At 31.0% G+C, this 22692-nt stretch overlaps 1 protein-coding gene across 1 annotated transcript in view; it reads right to left on the bottom strand.

Moving 5' to 3' along the window:
- Window positions 1-22017, bottom strand: part of MS3_00006392 (uncharacterized protein) — a 33744-nt gene extending 11727 nt beyond the window's left edge. Inside the window, exon 1 of the mRNA XM_012936578.2 lies at window positions 20444-22017. Within this exon, the coding sequence (XP_012792032.1) occupies window positions 20726-21856 (1131 nt within the window). The 5' untranslated portion in view covers window positions 21857-22017 and the 3' untranslated portion in view covers window positions 20444-20725. The remainder of the gene's footprint in view (window positions 1-20443) is intronic.
- Between the last annotated feature and the right edge of the window lie 675 nt (window positions 22018-22692).

Genomic DNA, 22692 nt, shown 5'->3' on the forward strand with positions numbered 1-22692 from the left:
TTCACCCCCATAATTTAAGATGTTGCCATTGAGCTAATCAGGTCTCTGTCGTTTGATCAACTCTTTGACACAAGGAGAAAGGGAAATATAAGAATTTTTTGATTGAGATCATGAATCAATTGATGTTAGACCACCGTTGGAAACCTGGAAGGACTAGACGGCCATTTCGTCCTAGTATGGGACTCTTCAGCAGTGCGCATCCACGATCCCCCTCCCTCCGGAGCTAATCCGTGTCGGGTAGAGACAGGTATCTACGTCAGTACAATGGAAGTTGGTCGCGCAATTTCGTGGATTGGTTGATGTTAGACACTAACACCATTGGATGCCGGCCCAGTGGTCTAGTTGGTTAAGCGCCTGGCGCGAGACCGATAGGTCCCGGGTTCGAATCTCGCAGGGAACGGGATCGTGGATGCGCACTGCTGAAGAGTCCCATACTAGGACGAAACGGCCGTCCAGTGCTTCCAGGTTTCCAACGGTGGTCTAACATCAATTGATTCATGATCTCAATCAAAAACTTAACATTCTCCACAATCCCTATACTGATAAATATAAGAATTGTCTATTTATCATAGATGACTAATATTCAGTTTTGTTCTTACTAATTAGCCAATCATAAATAAATAAAAAAGAAACTAATTCTTCTTCTACTTTTAAGAGTGAACAAATAAACACAAACCAAAGCAAATCATTATTGAAGAAATTAGACTTGACTATTATTTTGCGTTAGTTTTGTTTATAAAATGACAGTGAAACAATGTTCACATGTAATAGAACATAAACTTATATTTGTAGTTTTAACATCTTATTACTAATGTTTACAAAATGGGATCACGTGTATTAATTTTAACATATCATGATCATTATTTCCGTCAATTGTATCCAGCCTATTTTTCTTTTATTTACTTTTTGTTATTTGTCTTTCTTTTATGCTTATTAAAGTTTGTATTTATTAATGACAGAAAAAAGAGAAAAAAAACGTAGGAAACAAAAATAATCAATATTTCCAAGTTTTACAATTTAGTATTTATTCATATTGTGCGTGTATTTAAATTATATTATATTTTCCTTTAGATGAATACATACATAAGTGTTTCGTTATATTGTTGATAATATTAAGGTGCCATCGCTTTGAAAAAAGAAATATATATATGTATTATTGTTTAAAGAAGAAAAACTATTCAAGTATTTAATACTTAGATTGAGGTTTCGTGGATATTTTATGAATTTAATAGTTGAATTCATGAGTCCATTGAAACTAGACCACCATGGAAAACTTACTAAGAAGGAATGAAAAATTTGATTCATTAAACGGTTTAGGAACATTTTATTTTATAATTGAAACTTATTGTATTCCTTATTTGGAAAGAGAAAATGGATCATATTTAAAACTTTAATAAAATAGATGAAATCAGCTAATGCTAGAATAAATACAGTATAGTATAAGATTTGACAGTTCAGAAAAAAACTGTATATGCCTGAAATAAAGAGATTATAAGCATTATATTAGGTATTCAGTTCGGTTAGGACACCTTTAGATTTGAGTATTATTATACATATATATGTATTCTCCATAGTGTTGACATTGATTATTGTTCTGAATGTTATTCAGTGAAATGAAATAAAAAACATCATCAATTACTGCTGCTGATTCATTGTTCTACAAATAGAATTGTCTTAAAATGAATTTAGGTGTTACATATATATGGAAAAACGTTTCGTTCAAATATTGCACTGCTTAACAGCAGACAGTAAATAAGAATTCAAAAGTTCGTGAGCGATTTGGTTTTTCAAAAGGATGATTTTATTCAAACTTATCTAACTAAATTATCGCTTAAATAGAAAAGTGTAATTAATTTTAATCCCCGGTTTCTCCTAAATGAATTGTCAGTTAAATGTCAGTAAAATTTACGCTTGACGGTGAAGGAGTTAATGAAAAAATATTAACACCATAAACGCGTGTACATTAGAAAGTATCTCATACTTACTTCAAACAACTGTGAAAAAGGTTGTTAAACTTTAGAATAAACTCCATATCCTCAGTTAGTCATTACAAACAATGTAATACACCCTTAATATACGGTATAATTCCCTATACAATCCACATATTAGTTAACTTAAATAAGTTCGTAATGGAAAAGAATTGTTTTGGTGGAATGTTAATATGAGATTATGGGATATTTTTTTGAACAAAAACAATGCAGGTATAGAACAACACTTTCAGCACCTGGGTATATAGATATTTTGTCGCAGTATGAATATAAATAAAGGTGTTCTTACTGTCCAACAACTGTAAGTAGTTTTTGTATTGAAGCGCTATCACTTAGCGAACCAGCAAAAAGAAGGTTGTACTAGATCACAGTTTCATTCTAATTTGACAATACTAAACAGTAGTCGGATACTTAACAATTACTGTTAGCTGAAACTTTAAATCTCCAAACGTATGGAAAGAAAAATAGTTGCCATATATTAAAAAGTACAGTTGATCCTCCATTAAATGATCTTGCAATGATGAAGTTTGAAATACCTCATGATGCTTAAATGGGCAATTAATAACCAATTGAATAAGTTATGATTCTCAAATCAGGATTTGTGTTAGAAATTTTCATGGTACACTAAATACTGATAGTAAACAGAATATTATAAATTAAAGGTTTAAGTGATCTATTAAATGAAGACTTTTCAAAACTTATGTTTAAGGACCGTTTTATATCTTTACTCTCTATTTGTGGAAATGTTCTTGTTAACATTTTGCAGCACGTTAAAATACTTACTTAAAAGAGTGAAGGAATGAGTGTAATAATTTACTTGCTAGCTGTATAAAACAACTAGACAGGACTGTTTTTAATATAATCACATTGTGTGAAATATACGTACTTGAGCTAGGGACTTAGTTTGTGAAGTCTTAAATACATATAACTAGTTTTGAAGTTATATATATATATGTATATATGATGAGCACTAACCTTATGAATGAGTTTTATGTTGATTGCTTGCTTTCTTTTTCATCATTTAATTTTATAAGTATTGTAATGACTAATGAGGTTATCCTGATTAAAAGATGGAAAAATAAACCACCAGATCGTAGATCAATGGACTTGCAACACTGTGTTACAATGATACTTGAAAATTCTGAACTTGATTACACATGCTTTTATTTTGATAAGTTGAAGTCAAAAAGTTATTTACTTACGTTTCTCTCTTATTCATTAAGTTTAATAGTTTATTTCTTTTAATAAAGTTTTATGTGAAGAGTTAATACTTCCATTGTATAAATAGTTATACGTGTAAATTATTTTTTAACGGGTAATAAATTTAAATTATCCAAACCCTATTAAACCTTAGTTATTACAAATTGTTACCTACATGTTAGAAAGAGAATATATTTTAGATAAAAATGAACGTTTGTTACGAATGTTACAATTATATCTTACTACATGCATTCTACGGTGACTTTTATTCTACTCACTCACAAAACAGTTTTTGTTTTTCAATTTTTCATCATTATTCCCATAATAAAGCTTTCTAATAAAATTTAATGTATTTCATTATTTTAGTTCATGAAGAACAATTACCAATAATAGTAAATGTAGGTTTATGATCTAATACTTTCCATTTTTGAATAAATTAGATAGTCTAAAGTTGATTTCATTGTTCATCTTAAGTATATGAAATAACACTTTATAATTGACATTTCCTTACCTAGAAACATTTTAAATAATTATTTAATTTTAATCGTTAAGATCATGAGTCAATTGAAGCTAGACCATCATAGAAAACTTGGAAGCATTGGACGACTAATTCGTCCTATTGTGGGACCCCTCATCAGATTATTTAATTGTTATCAAAGCATTTATATAAGTTACAGTAACATATCATTATTCGTACTAAATATCTAAATCAGATAATGAAGTAAATAAATTAATGGGATTATTAACACACTTATACATTAAAAATTAAAAGTACCCTCAAACAAATGTTCCTCAGAATCATATCATTTATTTTTGTAATTTAAATAGTATGCACGTTTAGTACTGTAGTTAATTCAGTATTAATTCACAACATTCAGAGTAGAAATGACCAAGTTTATATGGCTATTTGTCTCAGAGAATTTTATCGTGTTTAAAGATTGATTTCATTGTAGAATAGTGGTACAGCTATTTCCGTTTTAGATTCAAAATCCTATATTTGAATCAAAGTTAAATATCTTATGAAGTTATACTTCAGATTTCAATCAGTTATTGTCATAAAAATCCATAGATAAGTTACTTTTAACCATCCGTAAATCAACCAAAGCCATGTTAAAGAGAACTGTAAACATTTAAGATTTGTTTGTTTGGTGATATCATTATTTTATGTCTTGACATTAGAGAAACATTTTCAAACTACAGTTGATCTTTGTAACGCGTAAGATTTACACTTTTCTAACTCACAGATTTTGTGTGGTTTCTACCAAACTGAAATTCACAGATTTCAGTAATTACTTTATCTGCTTACTACCTTTACCATATTCATATTAGTCTGTATATGATATGAAGCCTGAAGTTATATCTACTTATTACAATTAAATTATTCCATTACTTCAGAATCGGTAATAAATACATAAGTTTATTTTTTTTAATGTACATTGATCAATATCTCTAGGTATCATGTCTCTTTAATTAGATTCGTTTTAGCGATCAAAACAGAGCTCAACAAGTTTCAAAAAATGGTTAGTGGATTTCTCATAAATTCAATAATAAGGAAATGATTTTATTATAAATATACTCTATTCAATTATTCATATATTCTTTGCATTCAAAACTTTGAATAGATTAAATTTTAAAGAAAAAAAACGTTCATATCAAACTGAGTTGAAAAATACGGAAGTAATTTTACATGGAATACAAATGTATATTATGGGTAATTTTAAGTCTGAAATCACAACTTATATTTTAATGAGTGTGAGTGTATTTGTGAACATTGTTGCTAGTTCTAAGTGCTTTCATCCATTAGGATAGTTGTTCAGACTGTTTAAAAGCCCAAATTAGGTTTTCGTAAATATTATTTTACCTAATTTCAGTTGCTGTTAACATCATGTTTAATTTACATGGATCCTTAAATTGCATAATCTATGGTATAATAACTGTTCTGATTATTATGTGATAGCTTTTTCATCATTTTACGCAAATATATGGTGATCAATCATCTCGAAATTAATGACTCGATTCAAACAAATCCTTCATATGAATCATAAAAACATAAACAAGCGCTGACACATAAGTTTTATCTACAACGTGGAACTTATATTTCATCTCAATCAAACTTATCTATGTATTTTGATCAATAATTTAGATACAGGACTTCAGGAACTGATCAAATATCTATCGTTTGCTTACCCACGGATTTTAATTTTGTTAAAATTTTTAGACACTACAATATACCTACACAATTATAATGTTAAGTGACAAAGATTATTGATACAGGTGAATGATTTCTGTGGTGTTTCATTATCTGTGATGACTGATATTGGGAATTTTATGGTATCATTCTAGAAAACTCCAACATGTTATCTTTAACGAATGCAAAACCATTTATCTCAGGGAACGGGACGTCACATTATTTCATGTAAACCATGTTGTACACAGTCACCTAATAGAACAACATTTCATTGTTTCATTTATGTTCCATTCGTTTTAAGATAAATCTAAAAGAATAGGAAACTCAGTCAAAAAAATAATTTAATAATCTTTCTGATTTAACATTCTCTTTCGATCGATTAAAAGCCGAATATTGGTATTCAATATAATTTTATATCTTGAAATCATAGTAAATAATCAATATTTAAGCCAGTAACAATAATAATAAAATAATTATAGACAATTTATGGAACATTTTTTCTAATCCTCTGACAAATTGGATCACCTTAATAACCAAAAATGTTAATAATTGACGGATATATATATATATATATATATATATATATATATATATATATATAGAAAGATTTTGAATAATCGACATGTTGCTAAGTGATTAGAGAGAAATACAATTTGTTTGAACTATAATTTGGACACCCTCTTATCCAATAATGTTGAATATCCAAAAGAAAATTTACTGTTTAATCAAACTAGTGTTTCACATGTGGTAATAAAGCACAGTTTATAAGTTAAGTATACTCCACGCATAATAATGCGTGCATTTAACAGAAATAAGATCTAATGGATTCGCTACTACAAACAACTAAAATCCGGTATCCTATCATTAAATGCCATAGAGCACACGTATATGTAAAATTTAAATTAAACGGTTTAAAGATAACATCCCTGTAAATTAGTTAATCGACGACATGGACAAGTATGAGTCTATATCTCAATATAGTGTTGTATCATTTGCTCAAAAATGAGAATAGGTGGATTTTGTTTGCCAATGAAGTTGTCAAAATATCATGGCATTAATTTTTTGAAAAACATTTGTTAGTGTTAACTTTTTCAGGCTTTTTACCACCGAAAATAAGTACAGAAATAAAATCTTAAGAGCGTAATTTTTCCTTTGTCATGGGATGACATGAACTGAAAAAAGAAACAAATATGGAGATTGGTTTTCAAATCTATGAGCAGTCATATTTAAGCAAGTTCCAGGCCTCATAAGATCCACGCAGAGAAAAGGAAATCACTAAGAACAACAACTGGAATGGGGTTAAAGAAACAAATGGCAGGTGTTGGGCAACAAGAAGCACTAGCATAAAGACTGGATCTCTGTTGATAACCTGTACAAGATTTAAAAAGACATCAACGACTGACGACCCAAAAAGAGCAGAAAAAGCCAAAAAACAATCCGTATACACAGAAGGAAAACAGCAAGTGAAGAAGAGCATTACAGTTGATGAATGGCAGTACATGGAAGGTCTTATAGTGTCAGCGGAAAAAGCTGCAAGAGAAGGAAATATGAAACAGCCATAGTAAATTTGAGAGATTATTCAACAACAAAGAGGTCAAACCGACCTATGAGATTCATGAACGGCGGGGTAAATGAAAGGAATACTTTGAGGACGTCTCGAGTAGACCAACACAAAACAAACCATCTTACATCATGGCAGCACACACGGACATTCCTGTAGATGTTACTCCACCAACAATGCGCAAAATCAATATGACCTTCAGACAAATCAAAAGAGGCCTAACCAAAACAAAAAGCGGATATGTGAAACACAACAAAAAAGAGGAAGCAAATAAAAGTGAAGAGAGCAGTGACCATCAGCGTTCAAGCGGGGTGTGTATATCTTTTTTATTCCACGAGAAACCCACGAAAACCCATCCGTTGCAGGGATGCATGTAAGGTAAACTTGTTGGGAGCGAGGTGCGACGACCATGAACCAAGACCCATGGGTTGTCAAAACCCACACAAAATTGTGCACTGCTGATGAGTAAGCGTGTCTTGAGGAACAAACCTTTATACCAGGAAATCCAACTGGCGTCAATTTAATGAGGCTTAATGAATCTTAATAAGGCTGGTACATCACTAAAAGATGGGATGCAAAGATAATTTATCAAGATACCATGGAAAGGAGATCTTAGCAAGTGTGAAAAACTACGGAGGCATCAAACCATGATCAGTACTATGAATAGCTTTCAACAGAGTGTTAGCGAATCCAATGAAAGATTCAGTGAACGCTCAACTTCGAGATCAGCCAACCGGATTTCATAAGGATCGATTATATGCAAGCGATCATGAGCAATCGATTAAACGTAACTAACCATTAAACAACAAACCATATTAGCGTGGATAGAAGAGCCTCATGGAACCTTCCTTAAAACTATGATGTACCTGAGAAGATCGTCACAACCGTACGGAATTTTTACGACGGACTACTTTGTAAAGTCGTGCATTTTGGGCAGCTAACAGATGTATCCACGTGAAGACCGGTCTTAGACAAAGTTGCATACTCTCACCCTTTCCCTTTCTTCTGGTGGTTGACTAGAATATAAATATTACCACAACTTGTAGGAAGCATGGAATACAACTATCATTCGGGGTGCAGCTAGATGATTTGGACTTGGTACAAGACCTAGTCTTTTTATCCTATACACACCAACAAATGCAGGTTAAGAGAGCTAGTGTGGTTGTAACCTCTGCATTAGTAGGCCACAATATGCATCGGGGAAAACGTACAATCTTTAGATACAACACAAATCACACTTGGTCGAGAAGCTTTTAAAGAATTGGAAACTTTAATGCCTGGGCAACACCACTTGGGGATCTGATGAAGATACGAAGACAAGGATTGGCAAAGCAAAGGTCACATTCCTACAATTGAAGGAAATATGAAACTCAAAACGACCGTTAGTCAATATCAAAATGAGAACCTTCAATACAAATGTCAAGACAGTTGTACTGTGCGGAGCTGAAGCTTAGAGAACCAATACAACCATCACCAAAAACATATAGGTCTTTATACAGAGTTGTCCACGTAACATACTCTACATCTGTCCGCAGGAACCATCAGTAATAACCTGCAGCAAAAGACAAGAGAGCTCCCAACTGGGGATGAAATTGGGAAAAGATACTTTAGATGAATAGGCTACAGATTGAAGAAATCATTACACTCCATCACAAAGGGATCCCTAATTTGGAATCCTTAAGACAGTAATAAAAGAGACAGACCAAGAGATACACTGAGCTGGGAATAGAAAGTGCTTATCAAAGGAGTGAATAGCATATAAGAACAACTAGAAAAAATAGTCTACAACGAAGTATTTTGGTAATTGAGGGTAACAGGCATAAGTATGTACAAGAGCTAATAATGACATTTGAATATATCAAAATTAACAAACTTAAAACGAGAATAATCAACCAGACATAAATTTGGAAACTCGTTATGGTGGTTATCTTTGCCCATAAAAGCTAACAATTATCGACAAAATTTGGATAGGTTGAGGTCTTCCTAGCGTAATTAAATCAAGTTATTACTAGTTATGGTTGACATTTTGCCCACGGCAATTAAGATTCCCTACCACCCATTTCTAAAAAAATGTATGGTGTCAAAGAAAAATTTAGCGATCGGTGATTGGTGTACTTGTTTTGCAAGTGTGTGCTCAAGTGATAATGAACAAACATTTTGTCACCTTTAATAATTTTGTAATTGGTCGTAAACTGTTCATCTTTGCAATGTGATTAGTTGAAATTGAAATCGTATCTAGAGCTGTGATTGGATGTCAGAATTTTGATTTTTACATTTGAAATTTAACGATAATGAATAAATCTTTTTGTGTAATCGTAGTCTTGTAAGAAATTTAGACATTTATAGGAAAAAACACCAACTTAAGTGCAATCCTACTGTTAGTGAATGTGTATTGGGATAAATTTTTGATTTCCGATCAACAATTTTAATGTCACGAGTACTTATATATATCACATAAAAAGAAAGTTTTTGGAAAAAAGCAACTGAAAACCGGTTTGAATATTTGATAATAATGATTACTGAATGAGGTCGGCAGTCAAATCTTTAATACCAAATTAATAAACAAACTATCACTAAAGTGTATGCATAGGTTTTTTGGTAACACATGGTCTGTTAGTCCGAGAAACAAATCAACATAACAATAAATCATTATGATAACTTACTGGTTGCAATATTTATAATTCAGGTGAAGCAACCGTAGACCATCATTGAATGAACTGACTTTGACAGTATGTGAATGTAGTAATAAATTTAACCGAAATAGGCACTTAATATTTAGTGAACGTTTTTTTTTGTAAATGTTCATTCTTAATGAGAATTAGAAAACGTTAGATTTAAATGTGGTTAATTTTAATAGTCCATTGAAAGGGTTTATTGTGTTCACTTGTAAATTATTTGTAGTTCTGTATTTTAAAATTAATTTTTTGGTCGTAATAAAAACTAGTGTGTTTAATCAGTCATGTGTGAATATTGTTAACCGCCGTAATATGAAACCTGAACTATATCTAGACATAACGAATGTAACCATTTTTGACAAGCATTTGAAATATCAGTTTCATGAAGTGTAAATGAACAAGCCTACGTCGTCTGACTGACTCAACAAATATCTATCGACTTTAAACGTATAAATATGAATAAGGTCAACTGTATCAATGAACATTTACAATTCTATTATTATTTATTTTCCTTATTATTATTATTATTATTATTATTATTATTATGTCAATTGACAAGATTCAATTCTTGTACTATGTATTTCATTGACACAAAATTTTTTGCATTTTCAATTTTCCTATAATGCTCTTCCACTTATTGTGACTGAACACTGTACTGCAAATAATCCAGACCTTTATTGAATGACCTTTGTAATTTGCAAATGTTACAATTTGTAACTATATATATATATGTCGTAACAGATGTAAACGTTCACCATTGTTAATACATTACATTGTCAAATTCATTAATGCCATGACATATTTTTGGCCTTTATAAAATATGGAAATTATGGACTTATAACTGTATAGTGTGATTGTACCAGTAATTAATAGTTATATGGGTGTGCAAATGAATACGTTGATATAATCAGTGGTTATGAATAACAATGAAGGCTTAGTTGACGATTGGACTTAATTCATACGTACGCTTAGTTCTGGTTTCAGGTACTATTAATATAAAACTGGAATATGAAATTCTTGCATTTTGTATTCATGAAACGGATAATATTCTCATTTCTTTTAACACTTACTATATGACCTTTTAATCGGATTACTAATTTCAACTTGTTTTATAATGTCAGTATCTTATTCATAAGGAATATATTTTTCTCAATTTTGTTTACATCTCTATGAGCTTTAATCACATTCATGTTTGTAACTATCTTATTATATTCACTACTAAATTTATTCACCTAACGACAAAATAACGATTTTCACTATATTAAAATATTCCTATTAAAATGTACTAGTAATAGATAGTTTAAAAATATGTTACTAAGACATGAACGGTAATCACATTATTTTACATCTAAAATTATTAGATAAGTGTTCATAAAATGACAAAATCTTGTCTGCTTTCTTAACCTTTATATGTATTATACATTAGAAACAAGTTTACGAATACATGAGCGATAATCGCTTATCGATTATTAATATCTAAGGTATATCGAAATGCATTCGACATTAAAAAGTGCTTAATCACTTGACCTTTGCCAAAGACAAAAACAATATTGGGAAAAATGCCTTTAAATCAATTTGTGGGTGGCCCTGAAAAGGGCCTTTAATCGTTCTCGCGGTGGGACGTCCAAACTATTAGTTGGTAATGGCGCCACACATCGGACAGTGTACTGCTCGTACGTTCGGTGATGGGTCATAAGCACAGAATCTATGAAACATAGCTTCACAAGGACAGAAAACCCAACCCACTTCATCACCAGTTTCATAGGGCGGCTGTGCAAGATTACAGATGTCACACAAACGGTTCTCTTCATCTTCTTCATTTTGGATGTCCCGTTCTGTTAACTCTTCTGAGTTTATAGAAACTACGTCATCCTCGTCGTTACTTAACGTTTCATCCAAATCGACATTTCCTCGATGCATCAACGGCGTTGTAAAGTCAGCAGACATTACAAACTCCGTCAAAGGAGTGCGCAAGTGCCGCCTCAGTACCTGACATGCAGCTGGTGTCAGTCGTTCCTGAAGTCCACGCATTGCTGGCTCTTGGCCGATGTTGGCTTTTACCCGGCAATCTGATGTATATTTCTGTAATCTTGCTTCCATCCAATATCCAACGCGAAGTAGCACACTAAATATAGATCTCAGCACAGGTGTTTTTCGACTCAGTTGATGCATCTTCAAAATTCGGTGACTTGTCTCAACAAAGTTCGTATTATTGAGTTGAAGTAGCGTTGCTGATGGTCGAAAAGCTGTAGACCATTTGTGTTTTCTCGCTAATAAGTGGTCTCTGACATATCGGGCAAACGTTCCGTCCGATATTTCGATCAAGGATAATACATTGTTAAAACTACAAAATAATGTTATGTTGCTTTTGATTTACCTTTCAACCGTTTGAGTAAACACCAGGTGAAAAAATAGTTGTATCACTTCTGATCGTACCCTCTACAATTAAGGTTACTGGGTTAATGTTAATGAACGAAACACTTACCCTCTTTATAACATTGCGAACAAGGTGGACGCGACACAAGATATGGTGAGCATTGGGATACACCTGCATAATGGCAGCAGCTATTGCAGGTGAATCATCTGTCACAATGCCTACCACCTGTCGACTGTTGGTTAACCCTTGGAAGAACGACAGGAATCGAGAAATCAAAGTCGATGTTTCGCGACTTATAAATGCAATACAAACGGGTATCGCCTTCAAATTCATATCAAGGGCTACGACCTGATATAAATAGATATTCTCGTTATTCGTCTTGTATGTTCCGTCCAAACCAATAACATCACCGAAACGGTCTGCAAAAATCTTTTGATCACCAGTGCTGAAGAAAAAGTACGATAGACAGTTCTCATCGTCTAATTCGTATTCGCATCGCCCACCCAAAGATGTTATGTGCGCTTTCAATTTCCCGTAATCACCTATCGTTTACATTATAAATTGGCAAATGGCTTACCAGGAATGTTCGCCTGTGAGAACACTTTGTACCGCATATTATAGATATCTTGATCAGTTAGTAGTTTCCCATAAGAATGGTAAGCATAATTCTTAATGTGGAATGAAGCAGTACCAGATATTAGCAGCGGTCGCACATTTTCAAACTGGGCCTCTGTTAACCTGCGCACCCATGAATTTCCTTGGTACCTTAGGGAATTGCACTCGTGATTGTGATGCACATTCCCACGTACAACAGTCCAGTCCACAAATTTAATGTACGAGTTTTCATTTCTGCACAAATGCGAATCTCGAACTACATAATGACAGTAAGTTGATCTTTCATAATTTGTGATAGCGGACTTCAACGCTTCAATCGATGGGAACGCAACGAGAAACAACGTTGTCAAAAAGACTTCCTCTATTTCTGTTACGTGAGAAACAACAGCGCTTGTACTAGGCACGTTACTGTCCTCCATAATGATGATTAAAATGTACTTCGTCGACAAGTACTGATGTTTTATAGCAATCCGACAAAACATAACTAACAAATTAAAAACGAACTTCAAAACTAGCCATTTCATTGGACGAAACGGGATGAAAAATATTGCAATTTTGGGTTGAAAAAACATTTTTAAAAAGGGTGGGTGGGGGTTTTTTAAAAAAAATTGCCGTGGGGCAAATGAATTTCACTAGTTATTTAATTACGTAACATGTATGCTACACTTCTGTGCATATACTTTTCATGATAGTCATTACAATGTAGTTATTGTTTAATCAGACAAAAACCTGATCATGTATAACATTTACAGTTTTCTTTTACTATTAATTATGTATTCCATGTTTTTATAGAAGTAATGATTTATATATATATATAATTGATGACAAAACTAATAAGCCTATATAGTTTACAATAAACTTGGCTCGTAAATAATGCATGGTATTGGGCTAATTTAATGTAATACAGTAGTAAGTAATCATATATATATTTAAAAATTATTATCTAGGATTAGTTTGATATAGTTAAAATAATTAATGAAATCTAATGTCATCATGAAATAGAAAAAAATGTTATGTAATGACCATTTTTGATTATAAAATTTAAAGCAATTAGTCCTTTTGGTAAGTTTCGATTATGTAATCAGAAGACGAAGATTATCAGAACTATGTGATATATTAGCGCAATACATTTCGAACAATCTGACCACACATATCCATGGTAAGAACATTTATATATAAAAATAAAAGGTCAACTAGACTAGAAATGGAATATGTGACTAGACAAACAAAATTTATAAAATAAGTAAATATATATATTTGTAATATCCCAATGAGTAGAGAAATTAAATTTTCTGACATTTCGTGACTCAGTGTAAGTCACTTCTTCAGTGAATAAATAATCAAATCAACATTAATTCAAGTTGGATTAATCCGATTAATTTTAATTTGGTTATTTATTTACTGAGTCACGAAATGTCAGAAAATCTAATCTTTTTACTCATTGGGATATCCCAAAGATATTACTTTTATTTATAACAATCTAATCAATGCTCAGTTTATTCAAAATTATCAAGTCAAACCTTGGTAATGATACCAAGATTTATAAAAGTTCAGTTTCGCGCATTCCGATACAATTTAACATTTAAGGTTGATAAGTTCATTTATTCATTTCATAGTATGTTCAGGGAGTCTTCTTTTAAGAAATTTAGAGCGATTAGTTCCTTTGCTATATTTTGATTATGTAATAAGAAGACAAAGATTATCAGAACTGTGTGATATATTAGCGAAATACATTTCGAACAATAATCCCATGTATACTTATTAAGAACATATATATATATATATAGATATATGGAGTGTGTAGGTGACAGAGATAATAATGAAATAATGTGAAAACAAATTGAAACCGTATTACTGTGGATAATAAGCTAATTTTACCAGTGGAAGGTTTAAGATGAGAACAAACTGTTTTTGAATACACAAAGGGGGTTTGAATTTTCATACGACTAATGCTTCAATAAACTTTAGTATACGCCCTTTTACACTTTTGTATAACACTACAAAAGCCGAGTTATAATAAAATTGTTTACACTGAATAATGTGTTTCACATTATTTGTATCGATGAACAGAAATGAAAATTAACAACTTTAAAAGTACTCTAAACACTTAAAAGTTGTTCATATGTTAATATTGTTTTATAAATTAAATGTTTAGTTAACAGTACAGTGTTGTGAAAATAGACGAATTTCATTGAGATCACGAATTGATAAATTTATGACCAACAAGGAAAACTTGGATTTACTGGACGGCCCATGTTAAGTCCGAAAGGTCGTCCAGTGATTCCAGTTTTTTTATGGTTCATGGACTCAACAAATGTTCAGTGTTCCGGTTTATTTAAAACACTTGTCAAAACAAAATGGTCAATTTTCAATGACAAAAGTCATATGTTCTAACTTCTTTCTATTTGCTAAAGTTTTAGTAATTGAATAATATCATAATTTTGTAACAGTTGTTGTTTTAAGTCTGTAACAAGTCCTTTATAAGAATTTCTATTTTTTACCAAGGCTTAATCCTTTCGCTATAGTCAAAACTTATAGTATTAAATTGGGATTGATAATTTCATGTGTAGTCTTTTCAAAACCCATGTTAAAATACCATATATTATGGCGAATTAGTAAATTCATTAAAAAAAAAGAATACACTGTATACATACATTAACAACAGAGAAAGATTTATTCTTGGTAACATGTTATCCGATTGTTATTTTTCTGAGAGGATAGTTTTTGGAATACACAAGCTCCTGTTTTGTAAACTTTTACCAAAAAACAATAACTGAATACTTAGCTCATAATGTAAGTGTACGACATCCGTTTTTATTGATAACCACTACTTTAAAATTATTCATCTTAACATAGTTTAAATGTGTAAATAACTTAGTTTCATCAAAACAACCTAAATATTCATAAACATAAATTACTTATTATTTGTAAATGGAAAATTAATTTAATGTTAAGTGGAACTAATGAATAAAATAGTATTTCATTAAATTTTGATGATAAAAAATATTTCAATAAATAAGTATATGTGTATAGTTCAGATGGAAGCGAGGGTCTAAATTAGATTTAAAATCTTACTAAAATGGTACCTGGATATAAAGTTTACTGAAGCAGTTGCTATCAGGCGCCAAAAACCTGATTTATGTGTTCAATAGGAGATGATTGTTAATCTTTCCCTGCCTTGGTGACAAATATTCTTCCGCTGCAGCTTAAATTTTTTTAAATTTTTATCTTTTATGTTTATTACGTCATTGATTTTATTTTTCAACTACCTTTAAAAAAATTAATAATCTTTCGACTGAACTCTACTCACTAAATTCCTATCAATGTTTATTCATTATGTAATCAATTGTTTCTAACCCACTTTTCAACTGTTGTCACAATTAATGCTCTAGAATATTCTTTCACATTAGGTATATATTTACAATATTCAGCCTATTAATTTCATTTACACCCATGTCATACTTTACGAATATTTCTTCAATGTAAACCCTCTCATGTAAGCAATTTAAACCCATTATGTAATTGTCATCTTTTTAAATACTATAGGTTGTAAGCAGCTGACGAGAGCCTACGAAATAAAATGAATTCATGTTATTCTGCTAGAATCTTTGTTCTTGCTCTTTTCAAAATAATAAAGGGAACTATGCGTATGTAATATTGATTTATTGACAATGAAATTCTTTCAAAAAACACGACAGATCCATTTGTCTGCGTTGTGTTTACCTTCATCTATATAAAGTTCATTTAATGTCAATCAATAAAACTGTTATCCTATAATTAATATATAGTATCATTATGATACCAATATAAACTCAAATATGGTATATTTGACGATATTTAAAAGCACCTTAAATGATTTCATTATCTTTCAAAACCTATGCAGTGAAGGAGAACACAACCGAGTTATATTTAGCACTAATTTGTGTTACAAAGTATATTTATCTCTAAGTATTTGACAAAACTCATTTCATGGTAAACGAAATTAAATATCATGGAAACACACATAAACTTTTGATCATACCTTACAATATAATAATTAAGTTTTTTCAATGAAAATATGCTTGACTTGATTAGGAAATTAATCAACCTTTACTTTTCATTTATACAGAGAGAGAGAATAAATACATATAAATCTCTATTTGAATGAGTTTATAGTCCGTGTTATTGGATTAAAAAATGATGACTTTAATGGATAAATTTGTTTTCAGCAACAGAAATTTTCCAAGAGAGGAAAATTCTCATTTGTTTCATTGATCCATTTCAAACCCTAATTCTATCACCTAAAAATGTCTTTTGTTTATTTTGCCTTATATTACTCAAAATCTAATAACTGCTACTCACCTATAATTAATCATCGTTTAGATGTAATTCTATATCGCAAATTGTTGCTAGATAGGAAACGTATATAATTCAGAGTGAATTGAGATGTTAGTTATACTTAATTTAAGAATCATCAAGAATAAACATACAAAACCTTATACCAAAACACGTTCAAGATCTTTAAAGCCTGCAAATAAAACGATACATGGATTCAATAATTATAATTTAACTTTCTACATTTAGGGAAGCATTATACCATCCAAAAATTTTTCAGACACTTCAATTTTTTAACCGTTTGGGACTTTTCAAGTGATAAGGTAGTGATTTTTTGAGATAAATATGTTATCACTAACAGTAATGTAAATACCTACAAAATTTCACTTTTCAAAATCACAATTCACTTGAAATTATATCAGCTCTAAGACTAATAAGTCGAGGCAGTTCTATTGTACGGAGATGAAACTTGGAGAACTATTACAACCACCATCAAGAAGGTACAAGTATTTATAAATGGTTGTCTACACAAGATACTTAATATCCATTGGCCGGATACCATCAGCAACAGCCTTCTCTTGAAGAGAACAAACCAGCTTCCAGTTGAATAAAAAATTAGGAAAAGACGATGGAAATGGATAGAACATACATTACTCAAATCATCAACCTGCATCACGAGGCAAGACCTAACTTGGAATCGTGAAAGGAAGCGGAGAAGAGGAAGGCCAAATAACACATTACGTTGAGAAATAGAAGCAGATATGAAAAGGATGAATAACGACTGGAAGGAGCTGGAAAGAACTGCTTAGGATAGGGTTGGATGGCGAGTGCTGGTGGGTGGTCTATGCTTCTTCATGAAGAGTAACAGGCGTAAGTAATGGTAAAAGACTAATAAGGATCAATTTGACACTTGAAATAATCTAATATTAATATAGAATGAACCATCACTGTTATAATTATTTCTTTGTGAATTATATACATCAAAATTTTACGATTCATTTAAACACTTCAGTGTAGCGTGGTCAACAAGTTTGTCCTATTATAATTGTATTCAAATTAAATCTTGTGTTTCACCAAATCTAACTTAACTATACACGCGCCTTTAAGTAATCATTTTTTTATTCAACGGAAAAGGATTGACTAGCATCTTAAGTTAGCTAAAAAATATGTAAAGGAAATAGACCATACCCTTACTACATAAAATTATTTTCTTAAAAATAATTTCAGGTCACCTATTGTGCTATTGAGTCAATTGTTTTAACATTTAATCTATGAATTGGATCTGAACACATGGAATGTTATTGAAAGTGTTCGTACATACTTTGATTTAATTGACCTTATTTCATTTTCAACTAAAGAATTTCTTTTTTTAAAACTTATGAAAATAATAGCAAACTGATTTTACATAACAAAATAATGATCATTGTTTATCAAACAACAAATCAAATTGTAGTTTTGTTTGCATTTTATATCCCGAATTACTAAATAAATGACAGTCAGTAGTAAATAGAAATTTATTTAAAACTATAGTTTGTCTCTTAGATACTTCGTAAAAATAAAAAAATCAACTAAAAGACTTTAGGGCACTTTAAGAAACACTAGGAAGCATACAATATAACAGTATGTGGTATACTTTCACTCCTGTACCAATTCTTAGGAAAAAAACCATTTTTTTAATAATCCGACCAGTTTTTAAGTTATAACATTTGCGGTTATCGGTATAACCTTTGATACATGAACAACTTATAATTTCTTTTTTATGTGGTCAATCTGCATTAAGATAAAATAATAATAAATTGTTTTTTTCAATCAGTATGTAATTTAAAAAAAGGTTGTATATTTAAAATAATGAATGCTATATTAGGCGTTCACGCGCGAGACTGAAGGCCCTGATTTCGAATCGCATGAGCGGAATCATGGATACGCACGACGGAGGAGTCTCAAAATATGATGGAACTGCCATCCAGTGCTTCCAGGTTTTCGATAGTGGTCTAACATCAATCGGTTCATGATCCTAATCAAAAATCAATTGGATTATTCTCGCAAAAAGAAACAGTTATCATTGCAATTTTTTCTTAATACTCTATTTTATGAAAACTGTTACCCCGTCAGTACGACAAAAATGTCAGAGAACAAGTAAAAATGGACGTTTTTAAACAAAATAATTTTATTTGAATATAAAACAATGTTATTAATGTTATTATACAGTCAAGATATTATTATTTAGTAAGGAGGTTCAATGAAAATATTGCGTAATTTCAATGTGCTTTTTAGAGCTAATTAACGTCTGCTATAGGTTTTAAGACAAGACTATGGACGCGAAAAGATATTGGTTAACGGAAATAATCGAGTTTGAATGGCACATTCATACTGCTGTAAATCATCATCCTGAATGAAGATTGTTATTTATCATGTCATTTGTGAGAATTCTAGTTGCTATACTCTAAACTTTGTGGCATCAGAGATGTATAAAAGTGCGAGATTAGAAAATATGATAGAACAGATTTCTAGTAGTTTTTAGTTGTCAATTGTTCTTGACTAATTCGACTTTAGTGTAAACTTAGCTGCAAATAACTATGGATTTCTGAAACAAGTAAATGTTCGAGAATTTAAATTCACCCCATTGCACAAGCAAGTGGCTATCAAGACTCAGTAGCTCAGTGGATAAAGCGATGACGTTTGGAGCGAATGGTACTGGGTTCGAGCCTCGAAGTGAACATCAAATCTGAGATGCAGGTACATTCAGCTGACATCCCAAATAGGACGAAACGCGCGTCCTGGATTCCACTGATAGCCACTATCCATCTTTGCTTATAAAAGCTTGTGAATTAAGGCAATATCGAGGCATACGCACAGTATGCACATATGCCAATAACGGACTGATCAATTGCAGTCTTAAACCTCAATGAGAAGGTACAAGCAAAACAATACCAAGTATTCGAAAAAATGTTGATTTTTATCGGAATGAGCTTATTCTGTCGTAGTGGTTTAACAATAAAAAATATAGATTATAAATTCGGAATTGTTACCAAGTAAAGCAAGGGTTGTTTTTCTCTCTGCTACTTGCATTGAGCACAAGATTATTCCCTATATTTGAAAACAAAAGACATCTAGTTTTACAACAATATGCTAAACAATTTTATGAGTCATATAAACAACTCCAAGACAAATCAACATTTCATCCGTTCTTGGGAAGTGTCTGTTTCAAAGATTAATTTATATACACAACAAATAAATGGAAAAGTAAGCAAAGAACAATCCTAATTTAACAGCACTGATCATTTCTCATGAAGTTAACTATGATAACTTGATTTTTAATTGTAAAATACTAATAAGATACGATCTCCAGGATAAAATGATTGTAATATTTTCATAATAACTTATATCTATTAATATTGTTTTTTGATGAAACAATAGAAAGAATACGTTAGCCACTTGATTTTACAGCATAATTGGATATATATATATATATATATATATATATATATATATATATATATATATATATATAACTATTAAACTCGCCTGTAAGCAACTGTAATTGTCAAATACGTAGTAAAAAAAAAACGATAAATAGCAGCAAGTGACAGTCAATGTACATATATTCACATAAATTCATTCATTTTTAAACACAGAATGAATGTTAAAACGTGTTTCAAACGTGATATATTAACTTTATAAATGTTGTAGACAAATAGTATGAATGAGGACCAATGTAACTGGTTTCTTTTCAAATAGTTGGGATCTTGATAAATCAACATTGATTAGGTTCAATTGAAAGAGGTCAACGCCTTTTTTTATTGCTTTCTAGTTTGGTGAAGCTTGTGAATAATTCACTGCATGATTATCTACAACATTAACAGATGTATTAACAAGTCGAGTATTCATTGTATTTACCGATCTACAACATTTCAATGGATGATTTTTACATAAACGATTTAAATCTGACAAAAATACACTTGATGTACAAGAATAAATAAAAAAATGTGTCATATGATTAATCATTTGTAATATTACTGTTACTCTTTCGATTGTATCACAGACATTTATCCAATCTTTATTGTCAATACAAAATTTCGATTCAAATAAATAAAAGAATACTACTGGCATTGTTAATAAAAAATGACTTATAGTCATACAAACTACTGTTCGTAATACTCGTGCAGAACGTTGTTCACGAGCTGATGACGACTTGTCTTTATGTAAAGTACGCGATTTTAAAGATGTTTGTTCTGAACTATCACTTATAAGTGCTACTCTTGGTATTATTGAATTTTGTGTGTTTTTTGTTGATACATTTGTAGTTTTCATCCTCCATATAATACTTATATTTACTAGTAGTATGAAAGCTAATGGAATAAATGAATAAATTGCAAAATCAATATACGGCCAGTATAAATGAAACGCTTTATATTCTTGTTTCGGTGCACATGAATTATCTTTTACATATACAGTCCATACATAGTGAATATTCACACTGGCCAAACATAATACAACAAAAATTAAAGCTGTTATTCCATGTTCTAATTTACACCATTGTTTAAATTTGATTGGAGTCCAAACACATATAGCTCTTTCAATACATAATAAAATGATTATCCATGTTGATAAATCTGTTGAAAAAGTGAATAAGAATAATGGTATACCACAGCCAAATTTGATACGTATATCCACCTTTTCATCAGTGATACCAATTATCCATTGTCTTAAACAACCATGTGCTATAACATATGTATCAGTCATACACATAATACCAATTAATAAACTTGTTGAACCAACTGTTGTAGATAAACGTCTTAACCAAATAACCATTGATAATAAATTACCGGGTATTCCAATAATTAAAATAATGATTGGTGCAACACTATATAATGTACCTAATGAATGATGTACTTTTGGATGATATTCTGTAAAATTACTATCAATCGATAATATCATGATGATATGTTATTATTATTATTGATTACCTTGGTGTATTTTTAATTTTTCTTGGCAAAGACATTATCAATTAAAATGTAAAATGAATTTAAATAATGAAAAAAAATTATTTTCAAGTGGTGTTGTATTTTAATATTTTTTTTTTTAAATTGTAGCTGAATGTTTATAGTGGAAAAATATTTCCGATTTATTATTTTATCCAAAAATATTGACCAATGAAAAATAAATATTATCAACCAATAGAATTGTAAGTATTGTTGACAGATAATTTACCTAATTGTACAAATTATCTAGTTTTTTCTCCTTCTTCTTCTTCGAAAAATTAGTTATTTTTCCATTAAACTGAAAGGTTTTTTTTGTGATAGGGCTTTATCAGATTAGAAATAAGAACATCATTGCTAGTTATTGTCTGAATTGTTTTATTATTTTTGAAACAAATAATTTCAGATCTGAAAGTGAATTTCAACTTACTATAATATCTACAAAACCCTCTTTTGATATTATTCAACAGATGTTGACTAGTGACTGGCTTCAAGAGGTATATCCTGGAGTTCTAATGAGAAGCTGTGACCAGTGGAGTTCAACCAGGTCTGTTGTGAGATAGTAACTCACTGATCACAATGGTGGATGTGTGGTTCACTCTCGTGGGTTAGTTGGAGTTGAACATCAACACCGTTAGATGCCGGCTCAGTGGTCTAGTGGTTTAGCGATCGCGCGCGAGACTGATAAGTCATGGGTTCAAGTTTCTCTAGGCAGGATGCGTGGGTGCGCACTGTTGAGAAGTCCCATAGTAGGGACGAAACGACAGTACAATGCTTCCAGGTTTTCCATAATAG

This window comes from Schistosoma haematobium, chromosome 2, assembly GCF_000699445.3.
Source record: "Schistosoma haematobium chromosome 2, whole genome shotgun sequence".
NCBI lineage: Eukaryota > Metazoa > Platyhelminthes > Trematoda > Strigeidida > Schistosomatidae > Schistosoma > Schistosoma haematobium.